The 19,916-nt window shown below is 38.0% G+C and overlaps 1 protein-coding gene across 1 annotated transcript in view; it reads right to left on the reverse strand.

The window, feature by feature from the left end:
* Positions 1-442: 442 nt before the first annotated feature.
* CCDC170 (coiled-coil domain containing 170) overlaps positions 443-19,916 on the reverse strand; it is a 33,916-nt gene continuing 14,442 nt past the window's right edge. The window contains exons 6-12 of the mRNA XM_005425635.3: positions 18,531-18,716; positions 11,849-12,166; positions 9,047-9,247; positions 7,082-7,255; positions 6,067-6,309; positions 5,284-5,520; positions 443-1,442 (exon numbers count right to left, since the gene is read on the reverse strand). Of these exons, the coding sequence (XP_005425692.2) occupies positions 1,245-1,442; positions 5,284-5,520; positions 6,067-6,309; positions 7,082-7,255; positions 9,047-9,247; positions 11,849-12,166; positions 18,531-18,716 (1,557 nt within the window). The 3' untranslated portion in view covers positions 443-1,244. The remainder of the gene's footprint in view (positions 1,443-5,283; positions 5,521-6,066; positions 6,310-7,081; positions 7,256-9,046; positions 9,248-11,848; positions 12,167-18,530; positions 18,717-19,916) is intronic.

Genomic DNA, 19,916 nt, shown 5'->3' on the forward strand with positions numbered 1-19,916 from the left:
TTCTGTCTTCTCAAATGACTGATTTTACAAAAGCGTGAATGTTTATTTCTTTATTTTACAGCAAGTCAATAAGAAACAATTCCTCAGAAGCCAATGAAATAAAAACATGCTTTGAGTCCCCAGCCAGATACCGAAATTACCATTATTAATTTAAAAAGTGTCACTTTTCTTAAAATAGTGTGTTTAGTTTTACTGAGGGGGTCATTTGCTGAGATACTGTAGAAAGCCCACAAATGGTCAAGACAAAAATAAGTAAGTCCTCTTTACTGTTCTACACAACCATACAAAACATATAATGGGAAGAGAAAACTAAAACCACAGAATCAAGACTGAATGTACTATTAAAACAGATTTATTGTCTATATTTATTTTTAAAAAATCATGATGTTTAACAACACTCAGAAAGCAGTTTTTACTACTAAGAGGTAGTTTTGTACACCGCATCATCACTTCTCTGAAAATAAACACTTCAGTAGTTCAGCTATTTTCTGTAGTGAACAAGAATTCTAAAATATTTTTTCATTAACCCAGAAGAATTGCCACTGTGGATTAATTGCCCAAGGAATACAGCAGCTGGAAGCAAACTTTTCAAAACATTATGACCAAAGCCAACACTCAATGTTACCAAATATATTTACATGAGGCACATGACGGGACTCTGTGACAAAGCCTTGGCTGCAAAAATTAAATTTTTTGTTTTGCCATACAAGCAGATAAAAGAAACCAACAGAAGAAAAAAAAATCTCTTGTTTCAAAATTAAGATAATCTTCTAACTTGTAGGCAATTATCTTGAAGCTAAAGCCCTTATGTGTAAAAATGCAGAGATGTCCCAGGTGGCAAGAAGAACAGCAGCAGAACAACCCCTACTTGCTTTCATCCTTGTCACCTAGCGGTAAAGCACAAGGAATGCCACTGAAGTAACGTCTCAGTAACTTCTCAAAACTGTGAGCTGACCTTGGGTGACCCATGACTTCAATTCCTCTGCACGGAAACTTGAGCGCATTGTTGATGTGTTGCCTATCATTTTCATAACTGAAGTATTAAGCTACCCAGGGATTTTCTGTTTTCCATCTCCAGGCTGTTGGCTTGACTCTACCCATTCCAATCAGTCTCTCCATTGAAGTTCTAAAAATCAGCCCTGGTTGGTCTCTCTAGAGTAGGGGACAGAAATAGGGATCTGTTTTCTGTGGAGGTCCAGCAGGTAAGGAAGCAAACAGGAAATTTTACTTTGTTCCATCTCCGTTCAATGAAGAAGCTGGATGTTTCTTTGCTGCTCCTCTGGGGTCCTTGCCACGTCTCTGAGGCAGACACAGGGGAAGAAGTGGTGCTGATGGGAGTGGATCAGCCCTTCAAGGCGTGAAATGATTTCATAGTCAGGAAGAGCCAGGCTGGCAATGTCAAGGCCCAGCATCCGCGAGACCACCTCTCGGAAATCTGCCAGCTGCAAGGGCAAACAGAAAGGAATAAATCAAATGGGAAGCAAAGGAGATGCCAGGGAAAACATGGACATATAGGCATATGTACAAACATGTGACTGGTCACAAGGGGTCTTGGGTGAAGGAAGAGATGAGATCTTTGACTCCATTATCAGAAGGCTTGATTTATTATTTTATGATATATATATATACTACATTATATCTATACTAAAAAGAAAAAGCAGGAGAGCTTTTCAGAAGCTTGCTAAGCTAAGAATAGAATAGAAAGAATGATAACAAGGCCGCTCTCTCAGACTCTCTCCGAGAGACCTCAGTTCTGGATTGGCCATTATGTCTAAACATCCAAGCTGGGCCAATCCAGATGAACCTGTTTCATTCCACAGCAGCAGATAACCTATTGTTTACATTTGTTTCTGAGGCCACAGCTTCTCAGAAGGAAAAAATCCTAAAGAAAGGATTTTAGTGAAAAGGATGTCTGCAACACAAACACAAGCACTTGTGTCATCAGTGCTAAATATAGGCATTTCAGCTGTTGCTCAATACAGAGAGCAGAAGAGGACAGAAACAGCCCTTTGGGACATGCATCAAATCACAAAACACAAACAGCTGAGATGTCAAGTATCTCAAACACAAAACTGTTTTCAAGTGTTTCTTTAGTATCTTTCACAAGCATATCTTCCCTGCTGACTCAACTCCAAAAACTGAGGAAAACACATTTTTACTTGACCCAGATGACCAAAAACTATACAAACTGGAAATTCTGGTGGGCACTTCCCAGAGCAGAGGTTGTTGCTTGTCCTTGACCACCATCTGCCACCTCTCCCCTCTACCCTGCACTTTCTTGAGAAAAAAGAAAGGAGGAGGTTAGAAGAAAGGTGGAAGTTTTTGGCACATCCTGCAGCCTGACTTTGATTTGAATCAGGATACAGCCCAAATTCAAGATGCAGCTTAAGAAAATGCTTGTTTTTCTTCTGTGCATAGCTGCTGAAAATGTCATAGGAATAGTATTTAGTAAAGTAATTAATTAAAGACACCAGCTTTCTCTCTGCAGTTCCAAATGGATAGACATCCACAAGTGGCTGTCATCACTGCTGATTTACTCTTCTCAACTCACGATATGTATCATTATCAAACTTCAAGGCCTCTTGAATAGACAATAAATTACACAGCCAAAATGACAAATGCCTTAATACTCCTTATCAACACATAAAAGAGGAAAATGTTACTATTTGAGGACGTATGCTTTTCTTGCTCTCTATCTGAATGCCAAGATCCCCATTCCCAAGCAGGAAAGAGACTCAAAATGCCACAAAATCATCAGAACCATTAAGAAACTGGACTCATGTTCTGATGTGGCAGCATCCTCACTCCACCAATCCTGCCAAGGGCTAAGGTTAAGGAGACGATGGACAGTCCTGAAATGTCTCCAACCCCAAGAACACTATGCAGAATTCTAAAGCAGTTAACTCTGTGAGGAAAAGGGTTTGCAGCTTTCCTGAAAACAAGGTCTCAGTTTCTAAGACTTTGCCAAAGGCAGTTTGTTTCAAACCCTGAGGAGCTGCCATTGATTCAGAAACACAAATATGGAAACCAATACAGAACAGAGCTGAGATCTGGGGTCCTCAGCACGAGACAGACATGGACCTGTTTAGAACAGTTCCCAAGGAGAGCTAAAGAGATGATGAGAGGGCTGAAGAACTTCTATGAAGTCAGGCTGAGAGAGCTGGGGTTGTTCAGCCTGGAGAATGGAAGGCTCCAGAGAGACCTTATAACAGCCTTCCAGGACTTCAAGGGGGCTTACAAAAGAAAAAAGAAAAAAAAAGAAAAAATAATAAAAAAAGGGAGAGCAACACTTTACACAAGCATATAGGGACAGGAGAAGGGAGAAGGGTTTTAAACTAAAAGAGGAGAGATTTAGATTAGACATCAGGAAGAAGTTCTTTACTGGGAGGGTGGTGAGGCACTGGAACAGGTTTGCCCAGGGAATTTGTGGTGTCCCATTCCTGGAAGTGTTCAAGGTCAGGCTGAATGGGGTTTTGAACAATCTGGTCTAGTGAAAGGTATCCCTGCCCATGTGAGGTGTGTTGAAGTAGATCATTATTTAGGTCCCTTCCAATCCAACCCATTCCCTGATTCTGTGATTTGAGAATTCAGTCCTAACTATCTGTATTAGGCAATGAGATGTCTTGGATCAAATGTTGGAACAACGTTACAGCAAAACCCCAAAGTTCTCAGATATCATATTCTACACTAGCTCAGGAGGTCACTGATGCAGGGGTCTGGCAGTGTGCTAGGCAAGCTTCTTTAGCAGAAGCTAAAGATTTTTTTTAAACATCTGGATCACAGACAGAATAAGGAGGTAGCAAAGCTGGAATTTGTTTCCATACAGACTTTACATTGAAAGATCAAGGCAGCTCTCTGCAAAGATCCAGCCTTCGGATGAAGGAGAGAAATAAACATCGCTAAAGACTCAAACACAAAGGTATGCTGCAGACAACAACACTCCTGCTAAATTTTCTTTGTACCTTCCATTCAGTGAGTAAAATTATCAGAAGTAAAAAGAAAGGAAATTAATGCAACTTGGAGCATTAACCCAAGATATTGGAGTTTGAGGAAGTAAAAAGCAGATGCTATATTTTATTTTCAAACTGTAACTACAAGAAAGTAGAAGGGGTCTTATTCCGACAGAAAGAGAACAAAAAGAAAAGTCCAAAGAATATTGCAACAATATTCAGGTGTTTTGAAACCCCTTGGATTCAGATGGTAAAAAGTCAAAATTTTTATTTGTGCTTTTAGCACAATACTCAATGTATGACTTCATGGAGTAATTTACTGCATATAATTAATATCTTCTACTCTGTGCCAGATGCTTTGTTTCCTCATGAGATGTATGAAGAAAGTAAATCTTCCTTTTAAATTTCTAGCCTTTGTTATAAAACAACACAGTGTTAAAGATTTTCAGGGAAAAAAAAAGATTCTCAGATGGTTGGTCTTTTCTCCACATAAATAAAAAAATATTTTTCTATACTAATTTTCTGAAATAGCATTCTTAAATTTCATCCATTGTTAAGGCCAACATATGCCATAAAATTTTTAGCTGGGAAATCTAATAAAGTTCTAGGGAGAGAGGGGTGTTTCTTGTGTTCTCCAACACTCTTTGAATTTGTGGCCTATACACAGTAACACAGGCTTGTTGCATCATTTAGGTTGGAAAGGACTTTTAAGACTATCAAGTCCAACTCCTAACCTGCGTTGCCAAGTCCATCACTAAACCCTGTCTTCGTGTACCTTTAGGGCTGGTGACTCAACCACCTCCCTGGGCAACTTGTTCCAATGCCTGACTGTGCTGTCAGCGAAAAAATTTTGCCTAATATCCACTCTAAACTCCGTCCCCACCCCAGCACAACTTGAAGCTGCTTCCTTTCATCCTATCACTCAGTCTGGTTGAATCTCTTACAACTGGCAAGGAGAAAGTGCAAGAGACAGATGTGTGAGAAACAAAAGGAAGCAATAAGAAGGTGGTAAGTTTTATACCTAAGATATTTGGGAAAAGGCATACCTTAAGAGAGATGCTAGGATTTTACAGCATTTTAATACTTCTCTTAAAGGTGATGTAACATTTTGTGATGAGCAAAGAAAATAATGCCTGTATTTATTATTCTCTTGCAAATCTTGCAGAATAGATTTGCAATCACACTGTCAATGTGGCTCACAAGTGTGAGCTAAAATTTCCTTGTTTGATAATATTTGGAACACTTTAAAGCACAGCTGGATAGCTGCTTCAGATATACCATTTTCCTACACTCTAAGGACCAACTAGCATTTGTCAAATACCTATACACCCACCTGTCTCTCTCTTTTTGCTAGTTCTGCAAGGGTTGTTTTAAGCACCTTCATCTCACTGGTAACTGCTTCTAACATATTTTTGGTTTTTTCTTTATCTTCAGTAGCTTTATGCTCCTTCAAAAGAAGTTCTGATTTGGCAGATCTAAGTTGTTTCTCAGCTTTTTCTTTCATTCTTTCCAATTTGTCTTGAGACTTACTGAGTTCTTCTATTGTTCGGTTCTGCTCCAAAGTTTTGATCTGCAATAAGATAAGGAAGTGTTAAATTTGTCATACTTTTTCATCTAACTTGAGCAAACAATAAAAACATCAGGAGTGATCACAAATAAGCACTTGAGTGTGGTTTCTTTTGGGTTCTTCATTAAATCATCACATGTACATGTGGACTGAAAATTTATTTAAGGAGACAGGCCTATTTCAACACTATTAACAAAAAGATTTTTCCTTCAAAGACAGTTAATTCTCCACAGGTTTTGTGAAGAGAGGTGTCTGGACAGAAAAGAAAATCCACAGTGAAGGTTCACTGTCTTCCCTGGAAAAAGAGTACTAAAAAGAGTTGTCAAATGTTTTGCTGGTAAAAATTGCCTGAAAATTTACATTGTGCTTTGCAGGTGCTACTTAGCATATCAAGACAAATTGTAAAATACTCAAAATATTGTAGTATTATATTTGGTTTTGCCACCTAGATTTGAGCAGTTCTCCATGAACACATATTAAATTAAGTCCAGCTGTATCCAACTGGAATAGAAAAATGGATAGAAGTACAAATGTAATCTTTTAACTCACCTTAAGTTCACTGGTTTCAGACAGCTTGGCTTTGAGATCAGTATTTGTTTCCCTTGCCAGATCAAGCTGCTTCTGTAGCCTCTCTATCATCTTATGTAACTTTCTGACAGCAAGATTGGCCTCATCCCTTTCCACAGCTAAGGCAGTCCTTACTTGCTTCTCTTCTTCCAGCTGGGTTATTTTCTGCCTCAGAAGGTTCATGTGAAGCTCTTTGCTTTCAAGTTTCTCTTTCTGAGCCTTCAACTTGATTTCCAAACACAAGGACATTTGAAAAAATAAATGTGAGAGACCGTGGTACTACATAATAGCAAATTTAATCCTCATGTTACATTTATAACCTGAACTCCTTTTCCTCTCTTGAAAACTTTGTCAAGAAGTATGAACATTTATACCCTCACTTGATACTCCTTGTATTACAAATTCATTGTGCTTCTCTATTGTTTTAAACTTCAAACAGACCTAATTCCCAGCTCTATACCAGTCTGACAAGCCTAAACCTGAAAGATTTTCCTATGCCATAACAGGATGACAGAGGGCTGTTTGACCAAATTTGAACACACCTGTTCCAGTAGGAACAACTGAATGAAGGAACAGTTTTTGTTGGAAATGTTGCAATTCTTGGTGAAGTACAACCAAGACCCTACTACATTCTAGAGAAGTTTGTGTAATGTGCCTCCCTCCTTGGCAGATCCCTTTAGATTTAAATATTAGTGGCAGTTGTTTACAGAACTATAAATGCGTATTAAAAAGTAGACAAATACACAGATATAAACATCCATAACTTCATCGTTTTTTCTTAAGAAGTTGTGAAAAGCAGTATTGTGTTCAACTGACTGGTGGGTTTAGTTATTTCAATATGCAGTCTTTTTGCACAGTTTGCAAACATTCACTATCTTCTTTTTATGTCATGGATATCTTTGAAATTCTTTGCACATATACAGTCTGCTGCTTCTAGCAAGCCACTACAGAAACACAGCCATATGTTTATCTTTGAATGGCATGTCTTTTTGCATACCTTCCTTCTGAGGCTGTATGCCACAGTCTTGTTCTCAACCACTGCATCCCCTTCCAGTTTCACCAACTGCTCTACCCGGGCCAGAATCACATCCATGGTCATATCAAATCCAACCTCTGCTGCCAGACTGTCCAGCTTCATCTTCTCATTAAGTTGCTCCAGAAATTTCAGATACTAAGATGTGTGGGAAAGTGGGCAGAAGAATAAAAAAATTTCATTGAACGTCATGAAGTACAATTTAAAGCAATCCCCACTATAGTGGCAGCCAACAATATGCACAAGTACACTACAAGAAATAATATAGTGAAAGGGTGTAGTTGGGCACACTCCTGACACAACTGCAAATCCTCCATATGTCCTTTTTTTAGTCAACACTTACTTTGTCCATAAATCCCTAGATCTACTGTATTTATCTTCTTAGCAAGAAAAATTGGGGTTTGCTTCTCTGCAGCAACAGGCGGGTCCCTGCTTCAGACTCCAGTTCCTGTCTGGAGCTCTGTTGCTTTACACAGCCATGCATGGGCAGGGAGAAGTCAGAATGGGTGGCTGTGTCCTAACTAATACTGCAAGGGCTGGGATTGCCCTGTACTGTGAGCTCTCAAACAGAGGCAACTGGTACCAGTGGTGCCACGAATGACGTACGATGTAGTCTGAGGAGATGCAGGAATGTTAACACCGTCAGCCTTCAGCCCTTCTTTGGAACAGTAAGGTTTAGAGATAAGGTACTGGTTTACAAATTGCTTTTAAGGTTATTTTAATTGTATCTCCATCTGGTTTACTGATGTCAACACATACAGATATCAAATAGTATTCAATCCCATTTTTCCTTCTTTCGTCCTGCCCTACCAGCTCTTTAAAAATTGCTTTAGTCTCTTGCTCTCAATTAGCTTCTCTTGCAAAATCCAAAACCCTCCTTCTCACTAAGAACTGTTTCTCTTTGTTTCTTCTTACTTCTGATGCAAACCATTATCTTTGCACAGAACCAACAAAATGAATAAAAAGAAAAAAAACAAAACACCAACAAACCAGTTTCACCATTTGTTCATTACCAAGAATACCATTTTGTTTCATGATATTTCTGATTCAAAAAATTAAAAACAGCAGCAGAAGAGGAAAGCACTGCAGTTACTCATTGACAGAAAAAAAATATTCGCAAAAAAGCTCATTGCAGCAAAATGTAGAGAATAATTTAAGAATCTAGGGCCACATGTTATTCACAGAGGAAGCAGAGCAGAAGGAACAGCTCCTTTTTCTGGTTTTCTCCCAGTGTGATGGATGCCTCATTCAAAAAAGTTATTTTATCATAGTCTAAGGCAAAACAAATAGCACAAAACTGTTGATTCCCCTAAGCACTAATCCTGGCCTGGCAACATGCTACAACTTTCCTTTTCGTAGCTGTAGTGTTTGGCTTTCCAGGTACTATGTCATTTTTCAAACTCTTTGGTATGTGAATAAGTTCTAGGCTAACAGTGTGTTCATTCATCCAATTATATAAAAAACCCTAGTAGTCATAATTGCCTAATAATATAAAAAAATTAAAGACACAAGACAAGATCTTGAGAGATTGCAGACCATACTGTGTTTTAGAGAAAGACATAAAGATGAGAGAAATTTTGAGATCAGAGAATAATTGAAGGACTTCTGATGGGGTATTGACAGGGACTTCTTTTAAGCTGGTTTTGGGGTGTAATTCGGCTTTGGGGTTGTTTTTTTTTTTTGCTTGGTGGGTTTGGGTTTTTTTTCTTTTTTGGGGTGGGGTTGGGCTTTTGTTTGTTTCACAGTAATGAACTCAAAAGCTTAGCTATATCTTCCAATTGTTGGTCAAAGAAAAGGTATTATTACTCCCTACATCTGACTTTGCTATTTCACATTACTTGCAGTGCTCCAGTAGACCAAAGCAATACAATGAGCTGTGCCTCTGCCTTTAGTGACTTCCATTCAAAAGTAAATAATGTGTGCAACTACTTTTTGTTTCTCAAGCTTCAAACCATCCTGCATCAGGTCTCCATTTAATAATTCCTCTTCCAAGTGCTTCAGTTGATCGTGGAAATTTTCAGAACATTTTTCAGCTTTCCTGCTCCTCTCCAGGGCTTCATGGTACAATCTGGTCTGATTTTCCAAAGCTTTAGTCAATGTAGTTAATTGTGTTTCAAGCTGAGATACCATCTGGGGAGCAAGCAAAACAACAAAGCATATGGGCTTAGGTGGGAAATGCTAGAAAGATATGAAAGATAAATCACCAAATTATTAAAAATAGGGCAAAATATCTATCTTTAAAATACATGTCTTTAAAAAGTCAAAAAGAAAAATCTGTAACCACCAGCAAAAAATTGTAGAAGTGGAGACACCCAAAAATGAACAGCAGATACTATAAATAAGATTAATCAAATACAATTACTTTGTATTAAAAAATCAATACAAAGTAATTCAGATACAAAATTTCCAAAGATGTGGGCGCAGCAGCAATACCTGGCAGTCAGATATCATTCCTTGAAATAGGCCAAAGAAATCACTATTCTATTGAGGAGTTGATTAGAAAAAGCATATAAGTTATTTAGAAAATACATGCAGCATGTAGGGGAGAATGCAGATATGGATAATTAAGTCTCAGAGGAGTCTTTCCCAACTGGTAACTGTTAAGCAGTGTTCAAAAGATTGTGCTTTAAGAAATATTAGTAATAATAATTTCTGTAATCTAGTCAAAGCCCAAGGATAAAAGGATAAAATCTCAAAAAAGCAATTAGAACAATTTGGAAAAAAATTTCTAATTCTTCGCTGTTAACTTTACAACACCTGCATATAATGTAATGGATATTAAGTTGGAAACTATTTAAAAATTAAATGCTTTAAAGTATCTGGTTACGCTACTGCCAAATACTGCCAGGCAGTTCTATACACTAAGTTGCTTCTTTCTCTCTGTATTTTTCTTACCGTCACATATTTGGTTACATAGTTAACTGTGGTGCATTTGAAACTCAAGTGGTCAGACACTCATCTACAAGCAGCCTCTTAATTTTAAGCATCTTGTTGGTTCCTGTTAATAAAATTAACAGTAACTACACGGAGCTCTCATTAATTTTAATGGCACTGAGAGGTTTCCAACTCAAACTGCAATTAAATACAGTTTGCCCCCAACTTGCCTAAAAACACTGAGAAATTACTGTTGCTTGTGCAGTAGACAACACTAAACAATAATAAATCTGCAAGAACCCACAAACATATTTTATGCTGTTTTGCATTTCACATCACCCAGCAAGAAGAAAATTTCAGTGACCACAGATGCGCTACTGCCAGGGAGCCTAGAGCCCCTTTATCAGGCTGCAGAGGGGGTTTTAGAGGCTTCAAAGATCCATAAACGTGTGAAAGTGAAGGACTATACCACAGAAGCAGAGCAGAAGCTGCCATTTTATGATCCTGGGGCATCATGGTGCAACTTTCATCCTTGGCTTAGGGACAACCCACAATGTAGGCATTTCCTAAAACAACGTTGCAGCCTTGTTACCCACCCATGCCTAATCTGTCATTTTATAAAGGCTGCATTTTTGGTCCTGCAGTTCTGACCTCCACAACTTCTCATTCCTATGACTAATGCAGCTTAATCAGTCAACCTGCAAAATAAAAACCCCTTTCCTGCTTTTTGTTTTAATGTGGCTACTGGATCATTTCAGACGACAACCATTTTACATGTGACACAAAGCAGGGTCAGAGTGTGGATCTGCAGAAGGGTAGGAAGGCTCTGCAGAGGATCAATGGGCTGATGCCAATGCATGAAGTTCAACAAGGCAAAGTGCCAGTTCCAAGTGCCAGGTCCTGCCCTTGGGTCACAACATTGCTGCAGACTGGGCAGAGGGGCTGGGAAGCTTCATGGTGGAAAAGGATGTGTGGCTGCTGGTGAACAGCTGGCTGAAACTGAGCCAACAATGTGCTCAGGTAGGCAAGAAGGCCAATGGCATGGGTTTTTGTTGGTTTTGTTTTTTGGGGTTTCTTCTTTTTTTGGTTTTTTTTAAGTGCCTCACCAAAATGCACAGGATGTTTTCAAGAACTATTTCCAGCCTTGGACAGAATACAAAACCATTTGCTGTTCAAATCTCTCAGCAGGAGATGTCAGAATTTCAAAATCTAGCAAGAATATTAAAGTTCGTTTTTCCTGGCATTCTGATTCACCTTCCTCCTGAGCTGTCCCTTCTCTATCTATACATTCAAACACACCTTTGCAAACCACCAGCCCAAATGCCTTGACCCAGAGCCTTCCTTTTGCCTTCTTTGGATGCTGAATAATGTTTAGATGTAAGTGTAAAAAAACATCTTTATTTTTAGGTGCAGGTTTTAAGGATTGGAGGGAAAGAAGTTGCCTGTGGCAACTCATCAATTATATCTGCTTTGAGAAAGAAGTCGGTTCTTGAAGTCACCATTGTAGCAGCAAATCCATACTTGTTCACAGGTTTTACTAAATCATAGCAACCAAATAGCCACTTTTGATGTCTGCTGGCACAGAAACCAAATTTCAATGTTGTAACTGAAAGACCATTCCAAGTCTTTTCTTCTTAGCATCATCTATTATTAATTTAATTTCTGAACTCTTCCTGTTTAGTAAAACATGGATGCTTTTCCCCTATTAACTTAAATCAATAGACAGCAAAATTAAAGTTTTCTGTAATTCCAAAACCCAAGCAGAAAGAACCAACACTCTACCAGATGAATAAAATTGAACAGAACCCAAAGAGAATAAATACACACATTGGGCAAGTGCAGTAGTTGCTGACTTACTGTTTCTTTATTCTTCTCTTTGCAATTTATTTCTTGGATCCTCTCCAAAATGGCCTTCTCAGAAGGTTTAACTATTGCAGATCCGCAGCTGAGCAGGCTAGCAATTTCTTCTTTAAAAGCCTCTAAAGAGCTCTGAGCAGTCCTGGCCTCTTCTCTGCTACTCTTCAAGCTTGCATCTAACTCACTGGAAGATTTCTTCAGATTGTGCAGCTCCTGCTTTGAGGTGTCCAAAGCTTTCTGGTTAACAGTCAGTTTCTCTCGGAGGTTTCTGATCTCCATCTCTAAACTCTGCCTCTTTATTATAGCGCTGTCAAGATCCTAAAGCGCATGAAAAATTAAACAATATTTTTAGAATCAGTCTTAAACCCTCTCCACAACACCCAAATTAAAGAATAACTCAGGAGCAGGTACTGCAGACAGAGAAACTAGGACCCATATTCCCCGTATTTGCTCAACATCAGGGTCTCATAGGGGAACTGCCACTGAAATTGATTAAAACCTTGTCTGCTGTAATCACACTAAAGACAAACCTCTTATATTGGTTTGCAAAAAGGAATACATAAACAAAATTTTCAGGTGAATGAAACCAAATTTTTAATTGTAAAACTATTGAAATCTTACTTTTCCATCCAGACAATATGGCCTGAAAAACAAGGAGTGAAAAAGATGCATCACAAATGAAGCAAAAGTGCCACAACAGAGAGGAAAGGATGGGATAGAATAGAATATTTCAGTTGGAAGAGAGCTGCAGTGATGGTCAACTCCAACTGCCTGACAATTCAACCATAGACACAACCAAAACCACAGACACAATCCCTGAATACGGTGATAAGAGGTGATCTCTGAGATCAGTTTATCTGACAAAAAGTTTATGCAACAAAAATTCCAGAGATTATTTATTCACAGAAATGAGAGGTGAGAGACCAGACAAACCAAGGCTTGATTGGGAAGGAATAAAATATAGCCAGCACATATTTATCTCTATAAGTTGTATATAAATGTTGACCTAACAGATCAAAGCAGACAGAAAGAATTGCACATCCTGACCCATGACACCAAAGCAAATTATGACAGAAAAAATAAAGAAAAATAACCATCTAAACATAAGGAAATAAAGTGTTGTGTGTCTCTCCTTTCCCCACAATACCAATATTAAGAGTGCTTACACATACATATACAAGAAAACTATTTGCAGCAAGACCAACTAAAAGTACAGCAAAGTCTAGGTCTTCATTTCTCAGGGCATTTATTGATTGGGAAGAACAAATGGGAAAGAATATTATTCCACGCTTGACAAAATTACTACAGAGGATGGAATATTTACAGAGAGGAATTGGATTCTTCTGGAGGTCTCAGTGATAAGTAGAGGCTCAGTAAGTGGACTGATATGAGTTAAGATTGTGCCCATTGGAGTTAGAGAACTGTTCCCAGAGCAGTTATGAATATGGTGATTACTCAAGGGTCTGTGTGCACTTGCTGTGGAGCATAGCATGTCATTTGTATTAATAGAATACCTGCCAATCAAGCAGTTAAATCTGGGAGCATTTCTGTAGATCAGCAGGGAGGGTGGCCAAAAAAACAGGAGTTTGCAGGGCACTTTTAGAAAATAAAATATAAAAATATGATACTAAAAACACTAAAATTTTTAATAGCAGCAAAAAGGCAAACATGCAAAAACATAAATAAAAACAACCCCTGTCATTCAGGAAATTATTTGTTATTACACATTTCTGAAGTATTTTTAGAATTGTTTTAGAAACAAATGTTGGCCTGATTCCTTGCCAATTTCTCTTTTTTATTCTAGACAAGTCCTATTAATAGAATATTCCCACCTGTGCTCAGAACTACATTATGGTAATTACAGCAAAGAATAAAGAGTCATTTATTTCAATTACAGTTTTCAGCAGTGTGTATTTTTCCTTTCAGAAAGGCAGTGCTAAAATGGTTTGCCAGTACCAGGGTGCTTACCTAATCACCATCTCGTTAAATTGTGAACATCTGAAAACAAACATAGTTTATTAAAAAGATCAAAGTCTAAAATAAAGAAGTAGAAGCCACCAAACAGTGGCTGGGAAACTGCCTGGCAGAAAAGGACCTGGGGGTGCTGGTGGACAGCAGCTGAGCATGAGCCAGCTGTGCCCAGGTGGCCAAGAAGGCCGATGGCATCCTGGCCTGGATCAGCAATGGTGTGGCCAGCAGGAGCAGGGCAGGGATTGTCCCCTGTACTCAGCACTGGTGAGGCCAAACCTTGAGTCCTGTGTTTTGTTTTGGGCCCCTCAGTTCAGGAAGGACATTGAGGTGCTCTGGTGTCCAGAGAAGGGCAATGGAGCTGGTGAAAGGTCTGGAGCACAAGTCTGATGAGGAGGACTTGGAGGAGCTGGGGGTATTTAAACTGGAGGAGGCTCAAGGGAAACCTTATCACTCTCTACAACTGCCTGGAAGGAGGCTGGAGCTAGGTGGGGGTCAATCTCTTCTCCCAGTTAAGAAACATAGGAAATGGCCTTGAATTGTGGCCAGAGGAGGTTTAGATTGGATATTAGGAAAATATTCTTCATCAAAAGGGCTATGAAGCACTGGAACAGGCTGCCCAGGAAAACAAGTGGTGGAGTCACCACCCCTGGAGCCATACTTAGGGATATAGAGGATATTAAGATACAGGATACTGTATACAGGATACTCAGGGACATGGTTTAGTGGCAGGTTTGGCAGCGCTGGGTTAACAGCTGGACTCCATGAACTTACAGGTCCTTTCCAACCTAAATAATTCCATGATTCTATTAATACTGACACCCCAATCAGCAGCATGCTCTCAATAGACTAAATTCAACTATGTATACAAAAAAGAGCCCACATTACATTAACAGTCATAATAAGGTATTAAAAGAATGCAGGTATTTTCCAGATCAATTCTTACACAAGCTGCACCTCCAGTTACTGCTGTTAATACCAGAAGGATTGCAAGCTAGTTTGCTCTTATCTCCTGTCTTCTCAAATGATTCAATCTGGAAATATCTGTGATGCCTGCTGAAACCTGTCTCTAATATTTTCTTAATGACACCTTATAAACAAAAACAAAAACAAAAAAAAAAATCCAGGTTCTGAGAAACTCATTCCTGTATTTATCTGTTGGGACAAGAAAAACCTAAAATCATTTGGCTGTCTCTCCTACAATCTAAGTATTTTGGTATATTCAAAATGTAGCCATGTTTCTCAAGTTCAATCAAAGTCCTTAAATTAGGTTTTCATATTTTAATTAACTCTTTTCATAAAATGGATTTATTTTAATATGTCTGTATTGATTAGAAACTACTTAGATCTATTTTGTTCATTAACATAACAATATAAGCCAATATTGAATACTGAAGAGTATTTTCTTGGTTAATTTTGCATCAGTAGTACATGCAGATATATTTGTATTAATTAAAATTGCTTGCTTACACTTCAAGAATGTTCTTTAAAGGTTTTGCACAGATTTTGCACCCTTGCAAAACAAATGTTTAAAATAACACTTCAGAGGGAAATCACAAATATTTCCAGGTTGAACCATCAACAAAGATGTGAAACAGAACAAGAAAGTTTACTAGTTTTTGTGGTTCATCTGTGGCAATGCCGTATTTAAATTAATCTGGACAAATATATGCATCCTCTTCTATATCTTAGGTGAATACCATAGAGGAATTTATTAAATATTAAAAATAAACTTGCTTGGAGTAAATAATACATTTTAGAAGACCTATAGACACTCTCAAAGAATGTTATAATTCTCTAATTATGAATAGCATAATCAGTAATCACTCTCTGGAAATACAGAAAGAAAGTTTGGGTATTGCGATCCTCAGTCTAGAAATCTGGGCAGGATTTAAAAGTTGTTTTTCATCAAATGCAAATTTGATATCCAAGCAGCCATAATAAAGGTATGCACAATATTTACAGATTTCCAGAAGCAAAATCTTGCAATATTCTATCAGAAACATGAGAAATTCAGAAACAAATAGAAGAATATATTCAGAAATAAATAAAAATAATGGATTAGAAAAAAAACAGCTTCTTGAATTGTTTTTTTTACTTTTTTTAGCTTCAGGAATTATTGGCTTTTACTCTTTGCTGCTTGATATTGTCATGCATGGAGACTGAGAGGGGAACAGATTGTTCACTTTTTAATGTTCCTCAAATGAAGCTCAGCTAACTGCAACAAATACTCAAGTATTAAACATGCTAAAGAATATTTTAAATATATTAACCTTAAAATGTAATTAACTGGTTTTCATTTTATTCAATAAGAATTTTTGAATTGAGGCAGCTACTTCCTCCTGGGACATTAGAAAAAAAAAAAAGCACCTGATCAAGAGAAGGAATTCATAGAATTCCTAAGGAATGGGAGTGAAGAACTACCTGGCAATTAAAACAGGCTATTATTCAGAGGGGTGGCAGGGAACAGTGTGGTGGCCAAATCTTGGTGGAGATGACTGACAGAATAGTGTGATGGTCTCTATACACTCAGGAACAATTTTAAGAGAAAATTGGGGTAAATACTGAAGATGGCCAAAGTGTTTCACCCTGAGAGCTGCTGGCACACACAGGCAAGAGTCACTTGTACTCAGCCTTTGCTGGGTAGATTCAGCTACAGGCAATTCCATTAATTAAGTGCAGAAAACAGCCCAGAAACACTCAGCCAAGTATGAGTCTTCTGGCACAGGAGCAGCATGGATTTCTGCTTCTCACCTTGACAGGGGAACATGTCACAGCACATGCAGCTCCTTTCATGTGCTTAAGCTGTGCAGCATGAGGTACATGGTGAAGTCAGACTGACTTATGCCACTGGTGCCCCTCCTGTAACCAAGCCACACACCCATCGAGGGAACAGGGGATCGCACACTTCACATGTGAGGACTTAAAGCATTTTTTGTTTTTTGCTTTCTTTTTCAATACTGAACTTCTTCATACGATTTTGTGAACGCAAAACCCTCTCAACAGATTTACTCAGTGTCTGCAAATCTAAGTTGCTAAACTGAAATTGCACTGGAGGAATCTGCAGCCTCTATGCAGATGGGGCTTTTCAAAGGCAATGCTTTTGAAAGGCAATGCTAATAAATTAGAAAGATATTTCTGTAAAATTGGTTAAATAAATTATGTATTTGGCACATGCGAAATAACGATAGGAAAATATTTTTCAGAAAATAGCTCAACTTGGTAAATGTTTTTGGAATCAGAGTAAACTTGAAAAACAAGCCACAAATGGAGCCCTGATCTTGATTTAAAACATCTCCTGATTCTGGCTTACTGAGAAAACTACACTCTGTTCTTCCTCACACACCTGTGTTTGAAGTGAAGCATGAAAACAAAATGTTCACAAAAAGGACCTATTTAAGTTTTTGGTGCAGGCTCTCTCCCAGTTCCATTGAGTCTTAGAAAATTGTACACAGCTTGGTAAGAACTATTTTCAGCAGTTATAAAAATTTATTACCCTTGTGGTACTTACATTTATCTTCCACACAAATTCTTTCTTTTCCAGAGTAGGCTGCCAGCTATTTCTCATCTGCTAAGTATTTTGCTTACAACCAAATCAGAACCCTATATCCTTCAAAGTGTATGGTGAGTGTCTCCTCTTCAGGAAAAGAGGAATGCCAGGGGTGGAGAAAATGCTGTATTACTTTGGAAAACTCACTTGCACAAGGTTGTCTTTATGTTAAAAATTCCTACAAACTCAATCACACACAGCTCAGCTACGTATTTGGCAGTCTGAGTTTCTTATTTTCTCACGTTCTGGCCATCAGCTTTAACTGCACTGTTTTACCTGCAGGAAATCTTCATTCTGGCTTCACTAAACTGCTTCCTTTCCACAGACACCACTCAAAGTGCAAAGCAATAAGGAAAATTGCTACAGAAATGCACTTTGTTCATCCATCCTTTGAAATATATGAACTCTTACAGGGGAGTGCTCCTGGAGCAATTCAATCCTTAAATCACATCCTTTTCCTTCACAAATCATAGCTAGGTGAATTTGGAATACCTGACCTACAACTTAACTTACATTTCTCATCTGATCATCCTTCCTGCTGCACAGATTTCCTCTAAGGCTTCCCAACAGTGAAACTTCTTGCTTTCCTGCAAGAGCCATCCTATTGCTACAACTTTTGGGCTATGAGTCAATGGTTATGAAATACAAATTTATAACACAGTGAAAAGATAATCTAGCTTGTATGGAAGCCAAGACACTTAACTTGCCCGTGCTTTAAGAGCAAGAATAGTGTCCAATCAATTCCTTTCAATTTCTCATTAGAATTTTTGTAAAACTGAGTCAAAAAATTCTCATAAAATTTGCAGTATCAAATAAATATTATTTTAAAAAGCTTTTTTCACCACTTCATACTTGTGCCTGAGATATTAACAATATACATATTCATTTATTTACATGTTTGTGCAAGAACAAAGGTCACAACACTAAGAAGAAAGCAAAAACAGAAATTTGCAAACAGCATTGAAAGCCATCAAATCTACCTCAGATCTATTTTACAAAATGTTATTGTTTAATCTTCACATCTCACTTTCAAAAAGTTGAAAATAATCTTAGAAAAATCTCCTTTTTAGGAAAGACCCTAATCAACATAATTTTTTCTCATGCAATTCCTATTGAAAATTAATTTGAAAACCAGACAAGCATACACACTATGCAATTATGTACCTTACTAAGTTTTTCCATGTCTTGGTAGTATCCTGCTGCCTTTTTCTGCTCCTTGGCCACTTCTGAAACCAGTCTCATTATAGTTTCTCTGTTAGCTTTGGACTCCATCTCATGGACATTCACAGCTTCTTGAAGAGCAGCAACCTGGTCTTTTAGTGTCACATTTTCTTTACATATCTCAGAGACCTTGAGAAATAAATCAAATATTAGTAGCTTCTTAAAAGCTCTTAAAAATTAAAAATAGTCATCCCAGTTATACCTGCTCCTAATCATGCCAGCAAGGACTCAATATTTCTGGTGACCCCTAGGTCAGACTTATAATTGCTCTCTACTGCTCCTTTAGAAAAAGAGTAGAAAGACAGTTAAAATCATAGAATTATATTCTCGCTATAAACTCCCACCTTAGCTAAATGTGATTGAGATTTGCTCCCACACAGACTTTATGATGTATTACACATGTGGAGAGCTACTGCTGCTGCATATCTGTGCTTGACAGGAGGCAGGTGAGACAACAGAGCTTGCAGCTCCTTCATGGGAAAAGCAAACTATTCCAGCCTGGCTTTTTAAGATGTGTGCCTTTCATTTGGAACAAGAAAGCTGCAATTCATGCTCAAAACTTTTTAAGCACCAGAGGTTGGAGTTAGTAACAGATATTTCATAAGCACATTTGAGGACAGGGCCAAATACCTGGTGTGCTGACATTACGAGCAGCCAACACCTTGGAAAAAGGAGTCCTTTCCAGGAGCATTCTAGGGCTGTTTTGGTACACTAGGCTATTTCCAATCAGTGGAATAGACAAATGTGGGCACTTCAAAGAGTGAGCAAAAAATGTACCCTGATTCCTGCTGGCAAGACATTTGTTAAGACTAAAACAGATCAATTCTGTCTTAAATAAAACCATAATGTGGAAAAGAAGCTAAATCGATGGGCCAAGACCCCAGGAAAACTAGTTGCTAAGGTTTCCTAAGGCACAGCTTTCAGCACAAATTAGATTTCCCAACTAGATTTATTACTACTTTGTTAAAAGACATGAAAATATGTTTTTTAAAGCTCTAATGATTAAGTTATTAATTATTAAAGCATGCAAGAGTGCATCTTGCGTGGCAATGTTTTTACAGCATCTATTAAAATTTCAATGTGCTTGTAATATTATGAGGGCGTACACTCACTGTGATACATACCTAGATAATCCTGATTTATTAAGACTGTAATCTTACAATGGCATGAACATTATGAAATAGAATTTCTCCAAATATCTATTGTGCTCCAAAGTAAAGAAAAACAGAGATCAAAGAGTGGACAGAAGATGAGTCAAATGCATAAAATTAGAATAAAATTACTTTCAGCAGCATTGACAGATGTTAAAAGAATATACAAGCAACGTTC

This window comes from Geospiza fortis, unplaced genomic scaffold (genome assembly GCF_000277835.1).
Source record: "Geospiza fortis unplaced genomic scaffold, GeoFor_1.0 scaffold217, whole genome shotgun sequence".
In the NCBI taxonomy this organism is placed as follows: domain Eukaryota; kingdom Metazoa; phylum Chordata; class Aves; order Passeriformes; family Thraupidae; genus Geospiza; species Geospiza fortis.